Raw genomic sequence first — 21,133 nt, forward strand, 5'->3', positions numbered from 1 at the left:
GATTGAAAATATGGAGAAGCTTGGCTGAGCTGACAGTGATGGTGCTCTTTAAGTTGGGTAGAGCCTGTCTAGGAACATGTGCTTCTTCAGGCCAAGATGGTGAAGGAACCTGCTGCAGGGTGGGGTGTGGGTGGCCAGGGGATGCAGATTATTTTTCTCTTACATGTGGAAAGTAAATGCAGACTGGCAATCCACACTAGGACATACCATGGCTTACCCAGCAAGACTACACACACAGACAGAACTATCTTCTTTATTATAAAGATACACTATGAGGAACAAACCTGAATGTATACTGAAGCTTGTAATGGTACATGCCAAAAATGTACAGTACTATACATAAAAGTGCATTGTCACAACAGATTAACAGTACATTTTTTTTTCTTCCAGAACCGTGAAATTTCCATGTTTTTATTTGTTCTCTGAGAGTGGAAGGAATGCAATGGGAATGCAGCCATACACGAACAGGGAAGGATGCAATGGAAATGCAACAGTACAAGAGCAAGGCTAAAGCTCCTCTAAAATTTAAAGGCACTTTCACATGTACATACTACAGATGTACATTGACACAAATAGGTAACAGTCAACAAGCAGGAAGCTACCAGTACTGCAATTCATCAAACTTGACAGTAAAGGACAATACTGATTGGATTAGGTGTGCAGGAGTTACCCTTTAGTACGCCTGTAGTTGTAGCAGCCTTTCCTGTTACATATCCACTTACTATACTTTTAAGTATCTATAATAACCATCAAACTACACATTTAACTGTGTGAATGCACTAAGTGTGTGCATTCACTAAATGCACTGTTTCTAATATTTTCTTTTGCTAAACAATTTCTAATATAAGCATTATGGAGTCCAGTACAGTTATTTAAACATACAAAATTCCCTATGCAATTTAAAGATACAGGTATCCATCTCAATTATGCCAGGTGGGTTAATTTAGAAACGCTAGACTAAAAACTGCATGTAAATGAAAGCTGAAATTCCAGTTTGTTCCACTGATTCTAGTAAACTGGGGAACTACTTGAAAATGTGTCTGGTCCCAACCAGGTGAACGGACCCTGTAGATGGGCGCTGGGCTGTTGCTGGGTCCAGCCTGGCCCAGGCTCTCGCCTCAGCATTAGGACTCAGCAGTACAGCTGAGAGGACAAGTGGTTTGCTGACTGACACTGCACACTCTGCAGTGGTGGGTTAAGACTTTGCCTCTAACCTAGACATCTGCAGCTGGATTGAGATGGGTTTGCAACTACCAGGAGCAGCTTGGTTCTCAGAGACAGTTCATGGGGTACTTTTCACACCCGGCCGGGGCTTTGCATCACCTATCTACAGGATGTAAACCAGAGCAGGAATAAGTTGCTCTTGAATAACAATGAAATTATTCCTATCACCTCAGTCATTATGCCTACCAAATTTTGACACTACTTTTCTCCCAAACTCAATTTTTATGTTTAGTGAGTGGTACAACTTCACTCTTTCCAATGGTGAGATCGTAAATCACAAAGACACATTTTATTTAAAGCCAGTTGTACTGGTGTGGGTGGACCACATTGGATTTTTTTTTCCCCCTTCTTCACTAAAACTTTTTTTATGGATTGGGTGTTGGAAAAGATATTCACAGAAATAATATTATGGCTTACTGTTACAATGTGCAAAACAGCTGTACATTTAGTTGGCGCCTAACAAAGTTGAACAGCAGATTGCTAAGCATAGCTGAGAGTCTTCACTCACACAGACATAAGAAAGGTACTGATTTCTGTCAATCAAAGGAAAAAAAAAAGGGGGGAAGAAGGGAAAAAAAGTGGTTATGGAAAGCTTTAGTCAGCTTGAATCTAGGTGGTAGAAACTCAGCTGTCTGTCCTGCGAGTGAGCCCTGCAGGAGGGAGTCCCTCTTCAGAGTCTGTGTCCTGCTGCCATCAGCACAACCGAGGAGGTGCATGGTGTTTGCACTGTGCCCGGCAGCCAGCAGAGCCAGGGCAGCTCAAAACTCTGACTATTACAGCTCAAATCACATCTTTAATTGGACACTGAGCAATAAAGTCAATGGGGTACTCTGCTGAATTACTGTGTAGTTGATCCTTTTAATAGCCTATCAGCCAGCCTAATGGACCAACAGGTTCATGTACTCCCCAGAGCCTGGCTAGCTCAACTAGGAACTTTATATGAATTCAGCTTTTGTGAAAAATGTGGTACCAGCAAATGAAGGTTTAGCTTCACGGAAAAGGGTACACTGTTACAAAGGACAGCAAAAGGAGTTTCTGCAGATGTGCTTTAGCTGTTGCCTGGAATGCTGCTTTGTATCGGTGAGAGCAATGTGATCTCCAGATATATCCAGGACTTGTCTCTGGTGAGACTGCCAACAAACAAGAAAGCTAAAACTTGGTGCCAATTGTGAGAGTTGTGAGGGTTTGGTGTTCTGTTTTTTGTTTTGATTTTTTGTTTTTTTGGTGTGTCTTAAATACGAAATGTGGCCTGAGATGACTTAGACATTCCACACAGACACTTAATCCTCACATGCTAGATTTCAGCTCTTACTAACCTGCTTGAGATTTGGTTTGGTGACCCAGAAAAGAGAGGTTCCATCTCCCTGACCCCCCCACCCCTTAGTTTTGTGCAGGATTTATGATTATATAGCTACCGTAAGACTGTGAATTACGGTCCAACGTGGTGGTGTGATCTGTGTTGTTTTTATTACAAATGGTGCAGCATCAAGTTTTCAAGTAAGTCTGTGTTTGTTTTTTAAAACGATGCACAATTGTCCAGTTTTTCTTTTAATTGAAACCATACAAAATACAAATGCCCATGTTAATGTAGCTAGTTTCAGACAATACATTCAAACACACTGAAAAACAAAGCCTCTCCAGTTACAAACATGACCAAACGATGTTATGGAGCCCTGACTTCTATCGTTGATCCATCCCTTTCCCTAACACATCCCAGCCAAGCCCTGTGGGTGGCTGAGCTCTCTACATTGTGCAAGATTTGTCGGCTGGACCTTGGGAAGGAGGGGAAGGCCCAATGCTAGGATTTGTTTTTGGAAGAACAATAGGTTTTGGCCTAAGAGCAGGAGGTTTCAGCTGCACTCCCATCCTAGGGGCCACCATGGGCTTGAAGGTACTCATGGTATCACTGGAAGAACTTGTGCTACGGCGGATCTGAGGCTCAGAGCTCCTTAAAACAACGCTGTGGAGAGGGCTGAGGGACTCTGTGGAGGTGGCAGGGGTGGGGGTGTTCTTCATCTGTTCCAAGGTGTCCAAGACGACATCGGGGGCGTGCTTCGCCGAGCTCTGCCTCTCCAGCTCACGGAGCTCATTCAGCGCCGTGTTCATTGTCTCCTCGATGTCCTTGGGAAGAGCAGAGAGAGGGTGACATGTCATCCCATTGCTACTGAACACAAAGCACTGGAGGAGCAGGGGGAAGGGAGGTGAAAAATGCATGAGTGAATTGATCAACCAGCCTCTCTTTAATGGATATTACGGTGCTAAAGCCAATTTCCACCTGATTTATTCGAAAGACGCCGCAACCGGCAATTCGGCAGCTTTGGCTGGATACATCACAAACATTTAACCTGTTCACATGAGTCAAAATTCAGCTCAAAAAATTAAAGAGCCATTTTACTAAGTGATTGACAGCACAATGGCTATTTGCTTAGCAGCATTTTTAACTGTGAAGATTTCTGTCCTCTCTTGGGTTCTGATAATTGTAAATATTGCCCATTTGGCTGCTCTCCTCACCTAGTGCCCCAGACATTCAGGATCTGTATTGCCTCACAGAGATTATAAACCAGGTTTTGTAAGGAATAAAGCATGTGTGCTATCAGGTCTTCTCTCCTCCTGTTTCTCTGAGTTAAATTTTAGTATAAAAACCTGGAAGACATTGTTCAGTGAGTTTACCTACGAATTTATTTTTTTTTCATCAGGATTTCTAGCACAAATACCAGAAGAATGCACCAAGACACTAGTTTACTATTTTTCAGTGGTATTGAGATACAACTGATGTCCTAGATTGCTCATAGTAATTTTCATGCAGTTTTATCAAAGTTTGGGTTCTCTCACTGTGGAATGATCTATGCATAAAAAAAAAAAAAAAAAAAAAAAAAAGCTTAAAACAAATATCATGGTGTGTGCTTCAAGGAGAGTAAATAACTTATAGTAAAATGAAACAATAACTGTTCAGCTTTCTGACCCAAGGATGGCAGTCCCTTCTATCCCTCATCAGAAGCAGAGTTTGAAAGCAAGCATCACCAGATTTTAAAACATGAGTGTCGTTGTTATTGTAAAATACTTTTGCAATCATATTTTACCTGCAAGTAGTGCCCAGTAATCATGTCATACTACCTAGCCAAACATGAGTTCTGAAGACAGCAAGATCTACTTGCTCAAGACAAACAAGCTGCTACCAGCTCTGTACAGCAGACCAGTTTGGAGACTGGGGTGCTCACTGTTCCATCCTTCTCACCTCCTCACTGCCAGAAATGAGACTGGTGAGTGCACACATAGGGGAAAGACAGCCTATGGCTTCTTTCTGTCTTGCACATCACGTTCTTAGGCACAACTACAAGCATTGAATCAGCATGCAGTATGAACTGTATGAAAACTATGTAAAATCCACAAACCCCTGGAATGTGAATCCATGCTTTGAATGGCAATGGTCGCTACTACCCAGAGAACTTTTCTGCAAAGTGTATTATTGAGAAATAATTGAACACTAGTTACAGACAAGTTAGAATAGGCCAGCCTTCATCAGAGCACACAGATCCACATAGCTGTTGTAATCATGAACTATCTTAGTGTTCTGGGTGGCAGAGGTAATTTAATTATGGTATAACAGGAGATATTTTATTTTTATTGCTACTGCAATCTCTATTCTCCCTTGTGCTTCTTCTACCCAGGATATTCTTGCCCATGTGCCCTGTTTAAAAAGTAAAGTAGGATTTTCTCCTGCACACACACTCCTACCAGTGTGCATGCTCTGCACGATGCTATCCACAGAATAGCTCCTCACCAAATCAGAGAGTGACATCAAATAAAAAAGACACAAACCTGAGCTATTGACTCTGGGTCCAGTGGTTTATGGTCATTGAAACCTGTGTACTGACCAGATGATGTAGATCTTCTAATTGGAGGGCTATCAATCTTCTTTAGAGAATCGTGCCTACTGATGTTGGTGAGACTGCCATGTCCAGGTCTACGCCTCCTTTCAGGGCTGTCAGCATTGAGGTTGCGATTTTGCAGAAGGGCTCTGGGACTGCAGTGAGTTGCCAGGTTGGGAGAACCTAGATCCACGGAGGAGTTGGAGAGAGGGTGAGGTGGGTGCACTGGGCAGTGACCATCGCTGCTCCTGCCGGGGCGTCTTAGAGGAGGCGGAGGTTCTGATCTCTTTCTTTGCCTGCACCAAGGAATAAATTGGTTATAGGACAGGTTGTAGTGACCCACCATAGGCACATGGAGAAGTAAGTGCTGTGTTACCTGAGCTGTGTAAGTACTACTGAAAACACGGAATGCTTCAGCTTACCTTCCTGAATACACATCAGAGTGACGGTCAGTGGGAGAGTTCATGTCCTTTGAAGATGACTTGTCCTCAGCTATGGGTCCACTGCTGGCCTCACTGTCTGCTTTTTGGCTCAGTGTATCTGAGAAAGTATCATCCCTGAACAGAACACACATGGTGAGATGAGAAGCCGGTGAGTGAAGTGTGAGAGAAAGCATCTTGGCACTCCCAGATTTTAATCTCCTAGGCATGTTATAATGCACTACAGCCTCTCCATATCTGAAAAATGGCTTATAATCCTTCTGTTTACTGAGTTCTTTACATTTTGACTATAACCTTTCTACAAACAAGAACTTTTGTCTTCCTTGGCAAAGCATATGATTAATACTGTAAAAGCAGGGGTCACGGATGCATTTCTCCAGCTCTTGCTATTCTGAAGTTAAATGTTAGCAATTGCTACAAAGAGACAGTCAAATTAAAACAGCTATAGCATCATCCACCTCTTAATGTATCTATTATATATATATATTATATATAACATATCCATAAACAAACTATCTTAGCCTAGTAGTAGCTTTTGATTAAGAGCTGTCAGTTCAGGGCAACAAAGACAGAGGCAGCCTGCACAGAATGCTAATGCTTAATCTATCTGAGCCTGAAAATCACTATCTTGTTTGGAAACCACTCTGTTAATTGCTGCAGCATGTTTTTACTCCCCACCAAGAACTCAGTCACAGCAGACTCTGCTTACATATCCTGCACCACTATGTACTGGTGAGGGACAAGGCCATCGATCCCGTTGTGCCTTCCTTCCCACCAGTCTTCAGATGCCCGGTGGTAGAGCAGAAGGGAAGCTCCTTTCTTGAAAGAGAGCTCTCGTGCAGACCTTCCAGCGTAGTCAAACTTGGCTATAGCTTCTATGGGCTCACACTCTGTGTAGGGAGGGAAGAGGAATGGATATCAGATTGCACACCAGCTTAACTGCTCATTTTGGGCTCGTAAAACCCATTTATTGCATTTTCTCAGTGCTCATCCTTATTGAGCAGAGCTGACAGAAATCTTCAGACTTCAGGCAGTAATAATATGCCTCTTACAATGAAACATAATCAATCTCTGTGATAAAGAGAAAGCGAACCAGAGTACCTTTAACATCTGCAGTGGCAAAGGAAGGGAGACAAGGGCTTCCCTGTGTGTGAGCAGGGGTGCTCTGCCTAATTGGGCTGTCAGGTTTCCACCTTCTAAGCAATGCCTGTGCAGACCTAGTGAAAATCTGGTACATGACATCAAAGCCAGTGCTTTAATCTCTTTCCCTAACACTCTCGTTGAGTGAGGCAGATCACTCCAGGCCACCCAAGGACAACTCCTCCACCAGGGCAGTCCCTGTGTGGCCTGAGGTGACCTAAGGCAGCTCTGCTTTCTCCAGCATTCTCAGTTCCTCTGGTTTCTGCAGGCCAGGCTGATATTTTCTAAAGTTAAACATTGGTTACAGCAGTCCTGGTTAATCTTCTGTCAGTATACTGGTAAATGCAGCATTACACTGGTAATGGACTCCATCCTGTAACCTATGCTGAGGTGAGGGGCCTTTGCTGAGCATCTGCCTTCAGGTATCATCAGTGCCCTGACAGCAGTGAAACAGCTGCCATTTTAACAAACTCTGCTTTCCTCTGCATGAAACCAAAAGCACCTGGGCTCAAACAGATGAAAACTTGTCACCACAGTCTCAAAACACAAAGAAAAACCTGCCAAATACAGCTTTAAAAATCACACACTTTGTTGACTCCAGTAACTCAGAGTGCCATAAATGACATATTTCCTTATATAATTAGAGCAAGATTTAGATGGAAATTAACATCTGGGCTAATGACTAGCATAGCAACTTTCTGTCTGGTGCAAATTACAATTGCTGAGTTTGTAATTCCCTGAAGAACCAGGCTGATAATGAAAGCCACTGTCCCTTTATGACAACATTTTGTGCAGGAATGCTTTTTAAGATTAACTTCATCTTACAGCATGAAAATATAACGGTAGTACCTTTACTGAGATTATAGCTTGCAGGCTGGGTTTTTTTTGTTTGTTTCTGTTTTTTTTTAATACCCCTCCCAGCCTGCAGAAGTCTGTCTTGTGGATTGCAGCATTCAGGGCCATGCTAAGAGCTCCCACCAGTGCCTGACCACAAGGTGTTCAGGAGTTACCAGCTCGGAAACTTTCCAGCCATGGCACACAGTGATATAAGGAATTCACTGTTACAAATGCAAAAGTAATGTACTCTGGAAGAAATTACTTTCATTATAGAAATGTAAATAAGAATCAGTATTAATGCCTGAAAATGCATTGCTACTGGATGGTTGGCTGGCAGGCTTTGCCTGGTCAGTGTGGGAGGGATAGATTTCTTGGGTTTTATGTTTTTAAGGCAAGAAAATCTAAAGATGACATAGAAAGAAATGTTCTGGAAAACTGGGAAAAATTTAATGCTGGTCTATATATTAGTGATATATTCTAACATATGTTCTTGTTTTAATTTCTAGATAGTCAAGCTATGGTATATTTCTAACAGAAAGTACAGATGTGACAATGCAACTGTAGGAATGGAAATACACTATGCCAAAAGAAAGGAAATAAAGCCAAACATGCCTCTTTACCTTGAATGGCCTGGTTTCAAGAGGACAACATTAAATTGCATGGCAATAACTTAACATTGACAAAAAACCTCAGTTTTTACACACATCATGCTTGTGGAATCATTATAAGAAGGTATTACTGGGATTGAGTAGGACTGAAAAGGAAATGTTTGTATGAACATTGTTCTCAGACTGCAGTTAAGTTAAGGATTATGGAAGAGCGGGTGAAGAATTCAGAAGCAAAAGTTCCCAGATTTCAGCAAGCCAGTCACTCACTAACAGGCAACACTTTAAAATGCAAAATACACAAAATAAACAAACAAACAAAAAATCCCCTTACACCAAGAAAATCCTGTGTTTCCTGTATGTATTTTCCTTTGATGTTCTCTGAAGTGCTAATGGTCATGGGTACTGGATTGGTTGACAAACCCCTACATTGATTAGCTTTGGGATTTCCTGTTTCTCTGCTAATTTCAACAGACCATACAGTATCCCACATTTGAGTATACAGGTCTTTTTATTTACAAATTAATGGACTAAACTAGAAATAGTTCTATCTCCCTCAGTGGAGTGACACTAATCTAAGTGTGGTGCATGACGGGAATCTGTTTTTTGTGTCCTTCTTTGCCTGCAAGACTCACATCTGTTCCCTGAGGTCTGAAGGAAGCTGCCCCACTGGAACCAGCTGTATGAATTAGTAATGTGCTCATAATGGATGTGACTTTTGAGACATGTTCATTAGATTGCCTGGGTAACAAATCCTACCTCCTCAGGGAGGAGTGTTCAGTAAATCTCCCATAGTTTTCTTAGTAGAACTGAAAACCAGTTCAGATGGTTTTACCATTTTGAAAGGGCATTTCCTTCTCTTGAATGTTGCTTTTACATGTACTTCAAGAATAATTCACCTTGTTACAGGTCAAGCCTTAAGAGTCAAAACCAAAGTACCATGATAGTTACTCCTTGAAATAAATGAATTTTGAAAAGCTAAGCCATTTAATACCAAGGTTACTGAATGACAGACAGGTGTTTCCAGAAGAGCAAAGTTGATGAAAACTGAATTTGGGATCTGTAACTTAAAGTCTGTGTGGTACTGAATGTCTAACAGTAAAATTGAAAGCTTGGAGGAAAATATAATTGCATTGCTCTGTCCATACCTGGGGGCATTCTCTTACAATAGCAAGAAGTACTTGATGACATACAGGATCTAAGCAGTTATCATCTCTAGTGGCTCAAGCAATGATATGGAAGTGAAAAATTAGGACAAACTGAAGAACTGTGGGAAAAGCTTTAGGGACCCTGTTAATCACCCAGGTCTGTTCTCACTTTTTTACTTATAACTCAAGAAAGTTATGATTACTGTCACCACTTGATGACACATTATGTTGCAGTGTGCTTGAAACCCAAGGTTTGATGACAAGTAGAGCTGTCCAGATCCAACAGCTTCAGAGAGCAGAAAAGGCAGAGGAAAGGTAAGTGCTAATTTCAATTTTGGGATTGCAGTGCCACATGTAGCACTAACCTCTTACACAGGTGATGGCACTGAAGTGACACTGTGCTGCCCTCTGCACCTCAGGGCACAAGGAGCAAAGGAAACAAGGGGAGGCCACCAGTGCCACTTTTAAAGGAGAGAGTTTGCTGTTGCTCTGCTTTTCCTCAGTTCTCCCGGATGTACCCTGCTTGTCGGGAACAGAGGACACCCTTGAACTCCCTGGGAAGCTGCTGTCTCCTGGGTTATTTCTCCTCTTCTGCACCCCACCAGCGGGGGGTGCAGAAATTTGCAATTTCAAAGTTCTGTCCTTAGGACAGCAGCTCCATGACTGGGGAACAGCAAAAACACTGAAATGTGCCAAGGTGTCGACAGAATAGAATTTGGCAAAATGTTGATCACAGCATGTGGTGCTGAAAAGGAGGAAAATTATCCTATCTTGGCAGCAAAACAATAACTCACAGCCTTATGTGTCCCTGTAATTTTTGTTTCCAGCAGAACAACCAAGTCAATTTTTACCCTATGCTTATGAGATCTATGAACAGTATGATATTAATTGTATGCATGCTTTCCCAGGAGAAACCCATCCATTTAACTTCCTCAGGAAATTCTCTCTCGCTTCCTTTGAAAACAAACACAGTCACCCTTTTCCATATGCTTCCAACAAGAAAAAAAATCAGCAAACTGAAGGTAAAGGAAATACACTAAAAACTGCTTCAGCAGAACATGAACAATATCCTTGGGATCTTTACTGAACTTTCAGGTAAAGGTTTTTCTGCAGCAAAATTACAGATAAATTTTTTTTGTGCCTCAGCTTGAGTACAAATGTTCTGAACTTGACAAATTAAAGTTAATTTCCAGGTTCAGGAGAAAGAAGAAACATATGTTTTCCTTAACAGGGATTCTTTCTGCACATTTTACAAAGATAATACTGTAAAATGTATCTTCTTCCCAGTTCCCTTTCTAGTGATCAACAAAAATATATGAACACCAGTAATTTTAGAAAGTTATAAATCTTAGCAGTTATGAAGTATTTACAAACTCACTTATAAGTTTACAGCCTCCTTTTCCCCAGCTACCAGATTTTACCTCTGTAGAAGGTAAATTAATAAAATAATTTAAAATAATTATGTTTTTAATTTTTAAAAAGTATTTTTATTTTCTAAATGATAAGTAAACATTCCCAATACTGTTGAGCCAGACCCTGCAGATGGGTTTATCCTAGTAAGCATGAAGAGATTAGCCTTTATTTTAACTTCATACAGCAAATAATTCTTATAACAACAATAACTAAAGTAGAAAAATAAATCTTTCTGCTTTTGATCATAGCATCTCGATGATGTTTCAACAACCCTGTAATTCCTACAGGTTTAGCTGCTTGGTCTTGTGTATGCGTCCAACATTTTAGCATAAAACTAATCAAAATTTCAACATTAAAAAAACAAATAAACACCCACACAGATTACATTTATGAATCTGCTTCTTCCATCTCCTGACAGGGAAATACATAAGTACCACGTGTCTGATCAATACAGCAGCAGTGCTACCTCCCTTCCTCTCCCTCCACATACAGCTGGCAGTGATGCAACCAGCTTATAATCAATGAATCAATGACATTAAAGCCCCAGATACTCCAGACTCTTTAGTGAAAACTTTTTTGTCCACCACAGTTCAATGAGTGACCCTCATGAAGTTCAATATGCAAACTGAAAAATTCCTGCCTCCTGTCATATTTGGTATGAAGAACATTTTATAAAAGGATTGTCCAGGGGACAAATACATGAATGTGTGTGCTAAGAGACAGTGAATGCATTTAATTTAAAGCCTTTTAACCTATGTTGGACAAATGTGCTATTATAGCAGAAAGCTGTCTCCACGGAAGAAAAAATGGGTTAGAGCTTGCAGGCTGAGAATCGAAGACCACCACCATTTTGTACATGATCCAGACTTGGTAATCTTTGTCTTTGCAGCAGTATTTCCCTAGATTACAACTATTTTTGTGCTAGCAATTATTTCACTGTAAACACAAATGTCTGCTTCTTTTGGCACTGATTTAATTAAAAAGGTGCTATAGGGCAAAAAGAATTAAATTGCTTGCCAACATGGTGAACAAAAAAATCACGTCTTGAGCAGTTAAATCTTCATACAGAACTCAGCCCTGTTGACAGCAATTTTCTTCAGGGTTTGTCTACACCAGTAACACAGGGAGCACTGCAACAGGAACATAAAACTTATAACACAGTGATGGGATAGAGACACTATGAAATGCCACGGTGCCACTCCTCTGAATCCTGCTGATGTTTAATCTTTCCTAGGCATGGTTTTGAAGAAAGTGGTTTTGATTTCTGCTGAAAAGCTGCGCTTTTTTCATATCCACTTGGACCTTTATCTCTTTGTTTGTCCATGGGACCTTAAAGTTGGCCCCAACATATTGAACTGATGTGTCACCTGCGTTTCACTACTCCACTTGTCATCTAAATGAGAGAGAGACACAGACTTCTTCAGCTTCCACTCCTGCTTCCTAGCTCCAATGGAATAATGAGCTCTTATAAAGTACAGTGATGCTGCCTTGGAAAAATAAGTTTGTTTGCCCCATTTAGAGGAGCTTTGCTGTATAAAGACAGTGGGTTCAGCTCCAGAGGACTCATTTAGAGGAACCCACATACAGGCTGTCTTGTAAATCTGTCAGTATTCCCCACCACGGGTGCAGGCATGGATATATGACCCAGGCAGAAGACTGACACTGACTTCTCTGCTGCTACCCTCATTTTTTTCTCCCTTTTGTCATTCCTGCTCACCCAAATGTCCCTCCTCAGCTGCACTGAAAGACTACACCTGCCCCTCCTCACAGCAACAAAGGGGAAGGGATCATCAATCTGTCACTGACAGCTTGTCTACGTGACAAAGACAGGTACAGACAGAGTGGAAATATTGTTCACATTGTTCTGTGTGGAATGGGACCTGTGGAGCAGTTAGGTCTCCTATAGATACACCTTCCTGCCCCCCTCCTCTGTGGCAACCATCCCAGCTCCTAACCAACAACCCTTATGATATCCTCCTTTAAAAAAAACAAACAAACAAAACTCCTTTACAGTAGCTCTTCTTCCATTTCCTCCTGTGTCTGTTCCTCCTTCCACACAGTCTTTGAGATGGACAAGGGGCAGCTTTTGTTTCTCTTGGTGCTAGGTGCATGTGTGTTGGTTGCTCTGTCTGGGTTGCCTGCTGGCCACATATGTAGTGAGCTCACACTGCAGCTCTTCTCCATAGGGACTGTTATGCTTAAGCCTTCATCTCTAACTAGCTACTAATTGTCAGGAAAAAGGTAGTTATTTAACAATTGTGACACTTCTTTCCAGCTATTAAATTTGCTTGAAACTGGACAGAAGTTACTGGAAGGGATATCTGAATGATGGTCCTACTGAAATATGCCACAGTCAAACAGACCTCTAGCAAACCTAGCTAAAAAGAATTGATATGCTAGAGATGCATGGGTTTTTTCACAGGTATTTATTGTACCCAGAACTGTCAGATTATATGTGATTAATATTTATAGAAAATGACCATCGTTCAGAAGTCTCACTCCGGGGGGTACACACAGGTTTTTCAGTAGTTATAAATCCTTTAGATGGAACAGCTTTTAAATTCACATCAAAACAGAGCCCACTGAGTAGCAAATATCCCCTAGCTGAAATATTTAAAGACACACTTTTGAAGATAAAGGTCACTAAAACTGTAACACTATACCAGAAAATAGTATGTGCTGACTGAAAGTTTCTTTCTTGCCCTTCCTGTGACTGCACAAATCAGAAGAGAACAAGGAAACAGCTGGTCAAACAGAGATGAATCAGAGTGACAAAGCACACAAACAGAGATTAAAGAAGCTACAGACCACCAGGACTGAAATGTTCTTCTTTCAAATAAGACACAATCAGGAAAGGAAGACAGTCTCCTGTGTCAGACACCTGTAAAACTTATTCCCATCAAAGGCACAGCAATGTTACAGACATACCATCCTCACTGGTATGGGGCTCTGTACTGGCATCCTGGTCCACCTCCTCTAATGTACCATGTTCACTGTATGGGCTGTCACTGGAGGAAAAAAAAAAAGGTCAAGCAGAGAGAGAAAACCCAGCATGAAAAGGATGCTTCAGTGGGCCTTAAACTTCAACCCCTTTCTTCCCCAGTCCACTGGGGGTAACTGATGCCTTCCACATGTATAAAAATATGCCACCCCCAGGAGATTACATCAAGTTATAATGTTATAAAGTTATGTGCAACAGAATTCTCTTGACAGGCCATGAATACACAATTACTGAGGAAGAATACACACCACTCCTTCAAACAACAGTTATTAAGAAGCTCCCAGAACCTTCAAATCCCTTATTTTATGAAAAGGGCATTAGTGCTGCTAAGAGAAGAAAGGAGCAGGGGCAAGGCATCCTAAGCTGACATTCATTAAGATGGCTGACAGTCAGAAAGCCAGTTTCTGGCTGCACGCTCTGCATCGTACACCTGGAATTCTGGCTGTGTCTGGCTGTAGCTTCCTCCACAAAACGTTGCAGAGAACCTCATCATTGCCTTTGCTTCATGTTTTTTACAGCAGACAGTTTCCTATGTGAACGTAAATGCTCTCCTCATTTATCTTCATACCTCTGTTGTGTGAGAAAGTCATTCTGTATCACAGGCATTATCCAGACAACCGATCTAATGATTTTGTTAAGGAGACAGAAGAATGTTCTGACTTACCAGTAGTCATCTCCAGCCATGCATTTTTCATACACTGGGCCATCAAGTTCTTTAGCATCTGGAAAAATAGCCTCATGATGGATGATTATGGTTTTGATTATCTCATTCACGTGTGCCTGACAAGACACCTGGTCTTGGATGTCTGGAACAGGCATCAGAGTTGGTCCAAAACAAATTGCCAGGTTGTATGGATCCATCATGTTTTCATCACTGTACTGTGAAAGGCTGTTATAACAGAAAGATAAGAAAACTTGACTTTTCCACCATGACTAATTCTATTCTGAAAACTGAAGAAGATTTATTTTCCTTCACAACTTAGAAATTTCCTGCTCTACTTGACACTTAATCCCACATAATGCAATAAACAAAAAGGGGGGGGAGGGGAATTTCTTCAGTAGGCTATACAGAACAGAAAGTCAATTTATAGCACATATGTATATACAGAGATGTATGTCTTCCTCACTGTTATATTTAGTGTTTACTGACTTAATGGGTTAATGTATAACAAATCCACTGCTGCAGTCGATTATCAGTTGATTATCAGCTGATAATCACCACTGATTATCCTTGAAGGTCCAGGTGGACTGGATCCAAAGCAGATCATATTTACCATTTCTCACCAGACCCTGATGCCTCTCTTCCATCAACTGTCTATATAACTTAGGCAGACTGAATTGTTTTATGAAGATAGTTAAGTTCCTGGATCTTGCAAAAATTCTTGTGACTTCTGGCTTATGTTTTTACCACCTAAAATCTCCAAGCCCATGAACTCCCACAGGGATTTTATTTTGGAAGAAACCAAAGCCAAAGGGCTTTGATTGTTCTTATTAACCAACTTCTGCAAGGTCTCCTTTCCTCCAGAAAGCTCAACATTACTACTTTACTATTTTGATTCTGAAAGAAAAATTGCTCTTTAATTCCATTTTTAAAAGCACTGGCACTTCTAGTGGAAATGGGGTTCTGTGCAGGGCCAGTCAAACAGAACTTAAAGCACCGGACACATTTTACCTCAGTGTTGTTAAGCACTCTGAAGCAGCATATGATTTAGAGTGTCTGTACTTAAATACAGCACCATATTCCTCAAAAAAAGCAAATTTTACATATTTTAAATGCACAAGCAATACAAACCTGCTAAATTACTCCCTTCATAATTAGCTGGTAAAATTAACCACGCTCTCCTCATTCTTATGCCATGATTTGTTATCCTATCTTATGTGTTGACATCTTTTTTCTACTGATTTATAAGGTGGTTCAGCCCTTGTATGTGTCCAAGGATGCATAAAAAATATTATCATTGTAAAACATGTGAAGTTCTGTTGGTGGTCCCCCGGGCTCAATATTGAGGCTGATACTGTTCAACATCTTCATGAATGGCCTGGACAACAGGATGGAGTGCACAGTCAGCCAACTTGCAGATGATGCCAGCCTGTGAGGGACAGCAGATGTGCTAAAGGGCAGGGTTACCATCTAGAGGGACCTTGACGAGAAGGAGGAACAGGGATTTCACCAAATTCAACAAGGACGAATGCAAAATCCTGTCAACTGGGATGAAATAATCCCATGTGTGATTACAGGCCAGGGCTGACTATTAGATATCAATTCCTAAGGAAAAGCACTGGGAAATGCACTTACTGGACAAGAAGCTGGATGTGACTCAGCAGTGTGTCTTCCAGTGATGAGGGCTACTTAGATATTTGTGTATTAGGAAAACCAAAGGCAACAGGTCAGGGGAATTGATTATTCCCATCCCACTTGCTGGTCATGAAGTCAAGACAAAACCATTAGCAACTTGATCTAACTTCAGAAGCTCTGAGCAGGATGCTAGACCAGATGAAGTCAAGCCATGGGGTCTGATGACTTCATGTGGCCAACCAGACCTTACTGCATCTGCAAAAAGTAGAACTGGATTTGCAGAAAGTCAGACTACAGGAATGTTTTTCCTGGAGATGTATCAGGAGCAGTTTGGAGGCATATGAGATTTATCCTGCTCTTTGAATTGCATTCCTGGAGAGAACACAGATGACCATGTAACAAGTATAAGCTTGTACAACTCTGGCCAATCTGTATGTCTAAGTAGAGGAGAAGCTGTGATATAAACCTGTGAGATATTTACACAGTGTCACAACAGAGGGATCAGTTAAAGTTTTCAATGAATGGTTATTTTCATTAAACTTTAGATCTCTGCCTCTCTTTTAAATATTGCTTGAAAGTGGTTCAGAAATTACTAGAAGAAAGGAAACAGGAACAGCTCTGAATACAGGCATGCACACATAACCTTGCTGCAAAGTCCCTGTTTCTATAGGAACAGACAGGATGGATGAAATGGGGAAGGTCACAAAGACAGAATGAATCAGCAGAGGGCAAATTTAGGAAAAAAAAAAAAAAGAGGAAAAAGGAAATATGAAAAGAGATATAACAGGAAACAGACAATATGGCAGCAAAAAGAGAAAAGCTAGAATCAGGGCAAAGTTCACAAAAATCAAAACTTGCAGTGAAAATACTGGGGTCAGCTAAACAGGAGAAGGCTCTGAAGGACTGGAGGGAGAAACACAGTCCAATTGCCAAACCTATCTTTAATTTTCTATTTGAGAATTAAAAAGTTTTTCTGTGTTGATAAAGACATGAACACCACCTTCCCTTTCTCACACATCCCTCCTTGCAGCAGCTTGCCTGTGTTTTGCAATGTGAGAAGCAAGCTGCCTGATACCAAAGCATACACAGGGGATGTCTGTTCTCTATACTGGTGGCCCTATTACCACAAAATAGAAGCAGCAACACAAAGTCTCACCTTGGCAGTGCCCAGCATCAAACAGGTAACTTGCAGTGCCTGTGCTGTTTGAATATACTGTTTATTTTTCCACATCAGGAAATTAAAAATAGCTTGAGATAAGGAAAAAAAATTTCTATTTTTAAATTACATCAATTATTTTTAATGTAGTTACAGTTTGTATTTGTCATTTTTCTTATCAGCTTGCTTTGTTATCAGCTTTAATGCTATAGCCTGCACTCCTCATTTCAGACAACATTTTAATCTGTCTTACTATAACCTTGTCCAGTTTTGGACAAAGGGAATTTTAATTTGAATGAAAATTGGTGTTTTCCTTCTATATTCATTGCCAAGTTGAAGATCATCTTTTGTGTTAAGTGGAGCTTAAATGTAACTCTACATAGAGCATGAGTGAACCCAAAGAACTTCCATACCAGCAGAGGGAGGCAGATAAATGTGCATTCCTTGGGGAATAATGAAGTACTTACTGGTTGAGGAAGGCAAAGAGGTATCTCATCACTATAAGGACAGACCTGGGCAAAGTAAGGAGGAGTTTGCGGATGTGAAGAGCCCTCTCATAGAGATTGTCTATTCCTGCAAACAAAGGAAAGGATTTTAAGTTCCCTTTCATATTATGGTTTAAAATAGCATCCATTCACTTTACTCAATCTTCTCCAACTCTTTACTATCACATGTCCCTAGCCAATACTTCCACATTTTGGTCTAAAAAAAAAAAAAAATCAAATCTAGAAGTCCTTCTCCCTCTCATTAAAACCACACAGTTCAAAAGTAACATCATATATCAGAAGTCACACATCTGGCCTAAGTCAAACCCCGTGCCACTTTCAGAACTAGACAACTCACAAACCAGTATATAAATCCACAGAACCAAGAAACCATTTGAACCATCAGTTTGAAATACCCTCTTTCTTCAGATATTCATATCAGCTATAATATTCCAATCTCTGAGCTTTTATAATGATTTTTCTTAATCAAATGTCCAACTACAACCTCATTTTTTTTTTACTGGCAAAGTAGGAGAAAGCCCTTATGTTTTACGGAGTGTAAGAAACAAACACAAAGATCACATGTATTTTCCCAAATTATTTTATAGCAATCCACCAAAATTCTTTTGAAGCGAGCAAAACAAGGTCAGCTTAATAAAAGCATCAGTTCCTAATGTTTTATAACAAGGATGCATTATCTTCTCTGTTGGTCAGAAAGATTATGTCTCTCCAAGTGGGGTAGTGATGGAAAAAGAGGATAAATTGTTTTTCAGAATAAGTAATGTTTCAATTTTTTACTCAGTCTGTTTTCTGTGTAAAGGACACTGTTAGAAACAACCTATATTTCAGGAATGTTTTTTATGTCAGCCAAGAAAGAATGTTGTAATCAACAATATCTAGGGGAAATCTTACCAGACTACATGAGTTCAGTGGAACTGAAATGGATATTAAAAAATTTGGAAATGAGAAGCAGAAGCTTATTCCAATAGCTGAGAAACACGGTATCACAAAATGTGATATTTCACAGCACATATTTAAAGTAATAACTTACATAAAAACATTCTAACCGTAAATGGAATAGCTAGTGTTTATTTGTGTTCTTTGGTATAGCTATTTCTGCCAATCAACATTTATTTGTAGATGCAAAATATGTGTTGACTTGTGTTTCTTAGAAGAACAACTGGTGCCTGGTAATTAGCATTTTGGTACCAAGAACTAAACACAAGCAAAGCATGCTGGCAGAGACTTCTGTCAGCCACACAGAAGTGCTGTACTTCACTAGGAAATGCCACTGTGGTAAATGAAGGGGGAAAACCTGTTTCCACACCTGTATGTACCCGAGATCCCACTGGCTCAGCACCTCCAATGTGCTGAGGAACAGAAGATTTCTGAGTCACACTGAACCCAAACTCCAGCTGAAAATCAGCTGAAGCCATTACACTTTCTAGTGTAGTATGGGCCTGGCATTTATTTTTCTGTTTCTGTAAAACCTGGACTGCAAGGGTCAAGAAGTATTCCTGGTTACTGGGTAAGAACCAGAGTCCACAGCAGGGATGTGCTAGGCTTGAGATCTGCTGGCATAGGAATGAGCTGCAGACCAACCACAGTGCTCCTCTTCTCCCTTCCCAGTGGATCCCACATCCTGGAGATGGCAATGCTATAAACCTTCACATCTGCCCAGTGGTGCCACATTGCTACTCTGCACAGCCCACAGACACCACTTTTACTGCCAGGCCTTTTTCCACTTGTCTAAACCAAGCCAGGTGGAAGGAGCCTGACCATATCTTCAGTTCCCAACCTTCCAGCAAAAGCAGCTGCTGTTAGAGCCAGTGGCACTTTGTGATCCCCCAGCTCAGCTGATCTTCCCCCTGAGAAGCCCATCTCTAAGTTTCTGAGCACACAATTGTAGGTGTGAGTGGTTTGGAGGCTGTGTGTATTTGTGTGCGGGTGGATTTTCTATGGAGTTGGGCTGAGGCAGCAAGGTCCAAAGGCACTTTGGTTACATCTTTCAAGGCTCCCGGCCTCAGAACCACTGTGGCACAGCTCCTGCCTTACCACCCTGTGTGCTGGAGGTGGGAAGCTGGAGGAAGCTGTGATACAGCACCAGGACCTGTACCTGTCTTCCACATTAAAGCCTTTCCTGTGCTGCAGACCTGCCTCTTCCAGCCAGTTCTGGAGACCAGCCCTCAATCAGCTTCAGCCACCACTGTGCTCAGATCAGACCTGAGAAATGTACTGCCCAGGCTCCCAAGTGTGTCCAGCAGCTCCTTCCAGCAGAGTGCTGCCTACCCTGGTGCAATAGCTCTGTCTAAACCAGTGAGCTAAACCAGTGGGGGACACAGTCTTTAATGCCAGCAGGCAGCTACCACACTGCAGCTATCACATTCTCCAAAGTGATTGTGGTCTGAGCTATCTACAACTCTTAATAAGCAGTTCCCAGATATGGTCCACAAGATATACAAGCCAGGAACTGGTCCCATAAGTAGCACACACATGGCAGAGTAGGTACAGAGGGTTTGACTGTATGGCCATGTGCTGAGCTATCCCAGCTGCCCTACTAGGAGCATGGCCAGTATTAGGTACTAGCAGGTCACCTCTACACCGAAGCAAGAAGCTATCCATGCTGGAATGAGGTGTGTCTATTTCCAATACCTTCCTGGAAACCCGGCCCCAGTTTTCCTCAAAGCCCCTTTATTGAAAATTCAAACCACTGCCAAGTTGTAAACTCATGTGCTTTCCATGCTGTTTCAAAAGGCTTGCTTTAATTTCTCAGCACTGACTTTGCTTAAAGGAGATAGGTAACAATTTTACGTGTTTGCCTGCTGCTTTTAATTGAGGAACCAAATTTCATAGTTGGCTGTATGTATGCAGTGCGTGAGTGTTTGGGTATGTAGGAAAGAAAGAATGAAGACAGAGCAATCTTTCTGCATCCAGGCAGAAAGAATTTGCAGCTCTGCTGCTTTGCATGCAGAGGGAAGAGAAAGCACTGCTTTGCCTCCATCAGATTTTCTGAAGAGAGCCTAGGGGCAGAATGGCCATCCAGCCTGCAAGCTGGTTGCTGTGAGAAGCCAGTGACAATCCCAACACTGCAGAAAGCTGGTTGTGTCACCCCCCTCACTGAACTTCTGTTGGAGGCCTCTTTCCATTGCTCTGATTTTCAAGAACCGTAATTAGCTCCACCCCAGCACCCGGTGAGGTATTACCCATTTCTCAGCTAAGAAAAGTGAAGCACTGATATTACACGACTTATCCTAATGCAATGAGCTCCCAAGCAGAAAGAGAAATCAGGGGATTTGAAAACTGGTTCATTACTCTAATGACAGGATGAAATTCACATTCCCAAACACAAGCAACAGGACAAGCCTCTGGCAAGGCCAAGCCTGCTGAGAGCTAACGTGGTTTTTTTCTGACTGAGAAGTGAGGGAGGGAAAGGAGGTCTGTGTGAAGGACACATGAATATCAACCACAAATCAAGACTACAGTCAGGTAAATATCACAATAAAAGATGGTTATTATTTT

General features: G+C 41.3%; 1 protein-coding gene across 3 annotated transcripts in view; it reads right to left on the reverse strand.

The window, feature by feature from the left end:
* Positions 1 to 237: 237 nt before the first annotated feature.
* The window catches only part of SRGAP1 (SLIT-ROBO Rho GTPase activating protein 1), a 143,033-nt gene continuing 122,137 nt past the window's right edge, over positions 238 to 21,133 (reverse strand). For all 3 annotated transcript variants that reach the window (XR_011723898.1, XM_071733496.1, XM_071733497.1), the window contains 7 exons: positions 17,597 to 17,702; positions 14,342 to 14,566; positions 13,605 to 13,684; positions 6,243 to 6,423; positions 5,516 to 5,650; positions 5,044 to 5,389; positions 238 to 3,345 (listed from right to left, as the gene is read on the reverse strand). Coding sequence is in view for 2 of the 3 variants with exons in the window: in XM_071733496.1 (XP_071589597.1) it covers positions 2,968 to 3,345; positions 5,044 to 5,389; positions 5,516 to 5,650; positions 6,243 to 6,423; positions 13,605 to 13,684; positions 14,342 to 14,566; positions 17,597 to 17,702 (1,451 nt within the window). In the remaining variant the exon portion in view is untranslated. The remainder of the gene's footprint in view (positions 3,346 to 5,043; positions 5,390 to 5,515; positions 5,651 to 6,242; positions 6,424 to 13,604; positions 13,685 to 14,341; positions 14,567 to 17,596; positions 17,703 to 21,133) is intronic.

The sequence above is a fragment of the Heliangelus exortis genome, chromosome 1, assembly GCF_036169615.1.
Source record: "Heliangelus exortis chromosome 1, bHelExo1.hap1, whole genome shotgun sequence".
Taxonomy (NCBI): Eukaryota; Metazoa; Chordata; class Aves; order Apodiformes; family Trochilidae; genus Heliangelus; species Heliangelus exortis.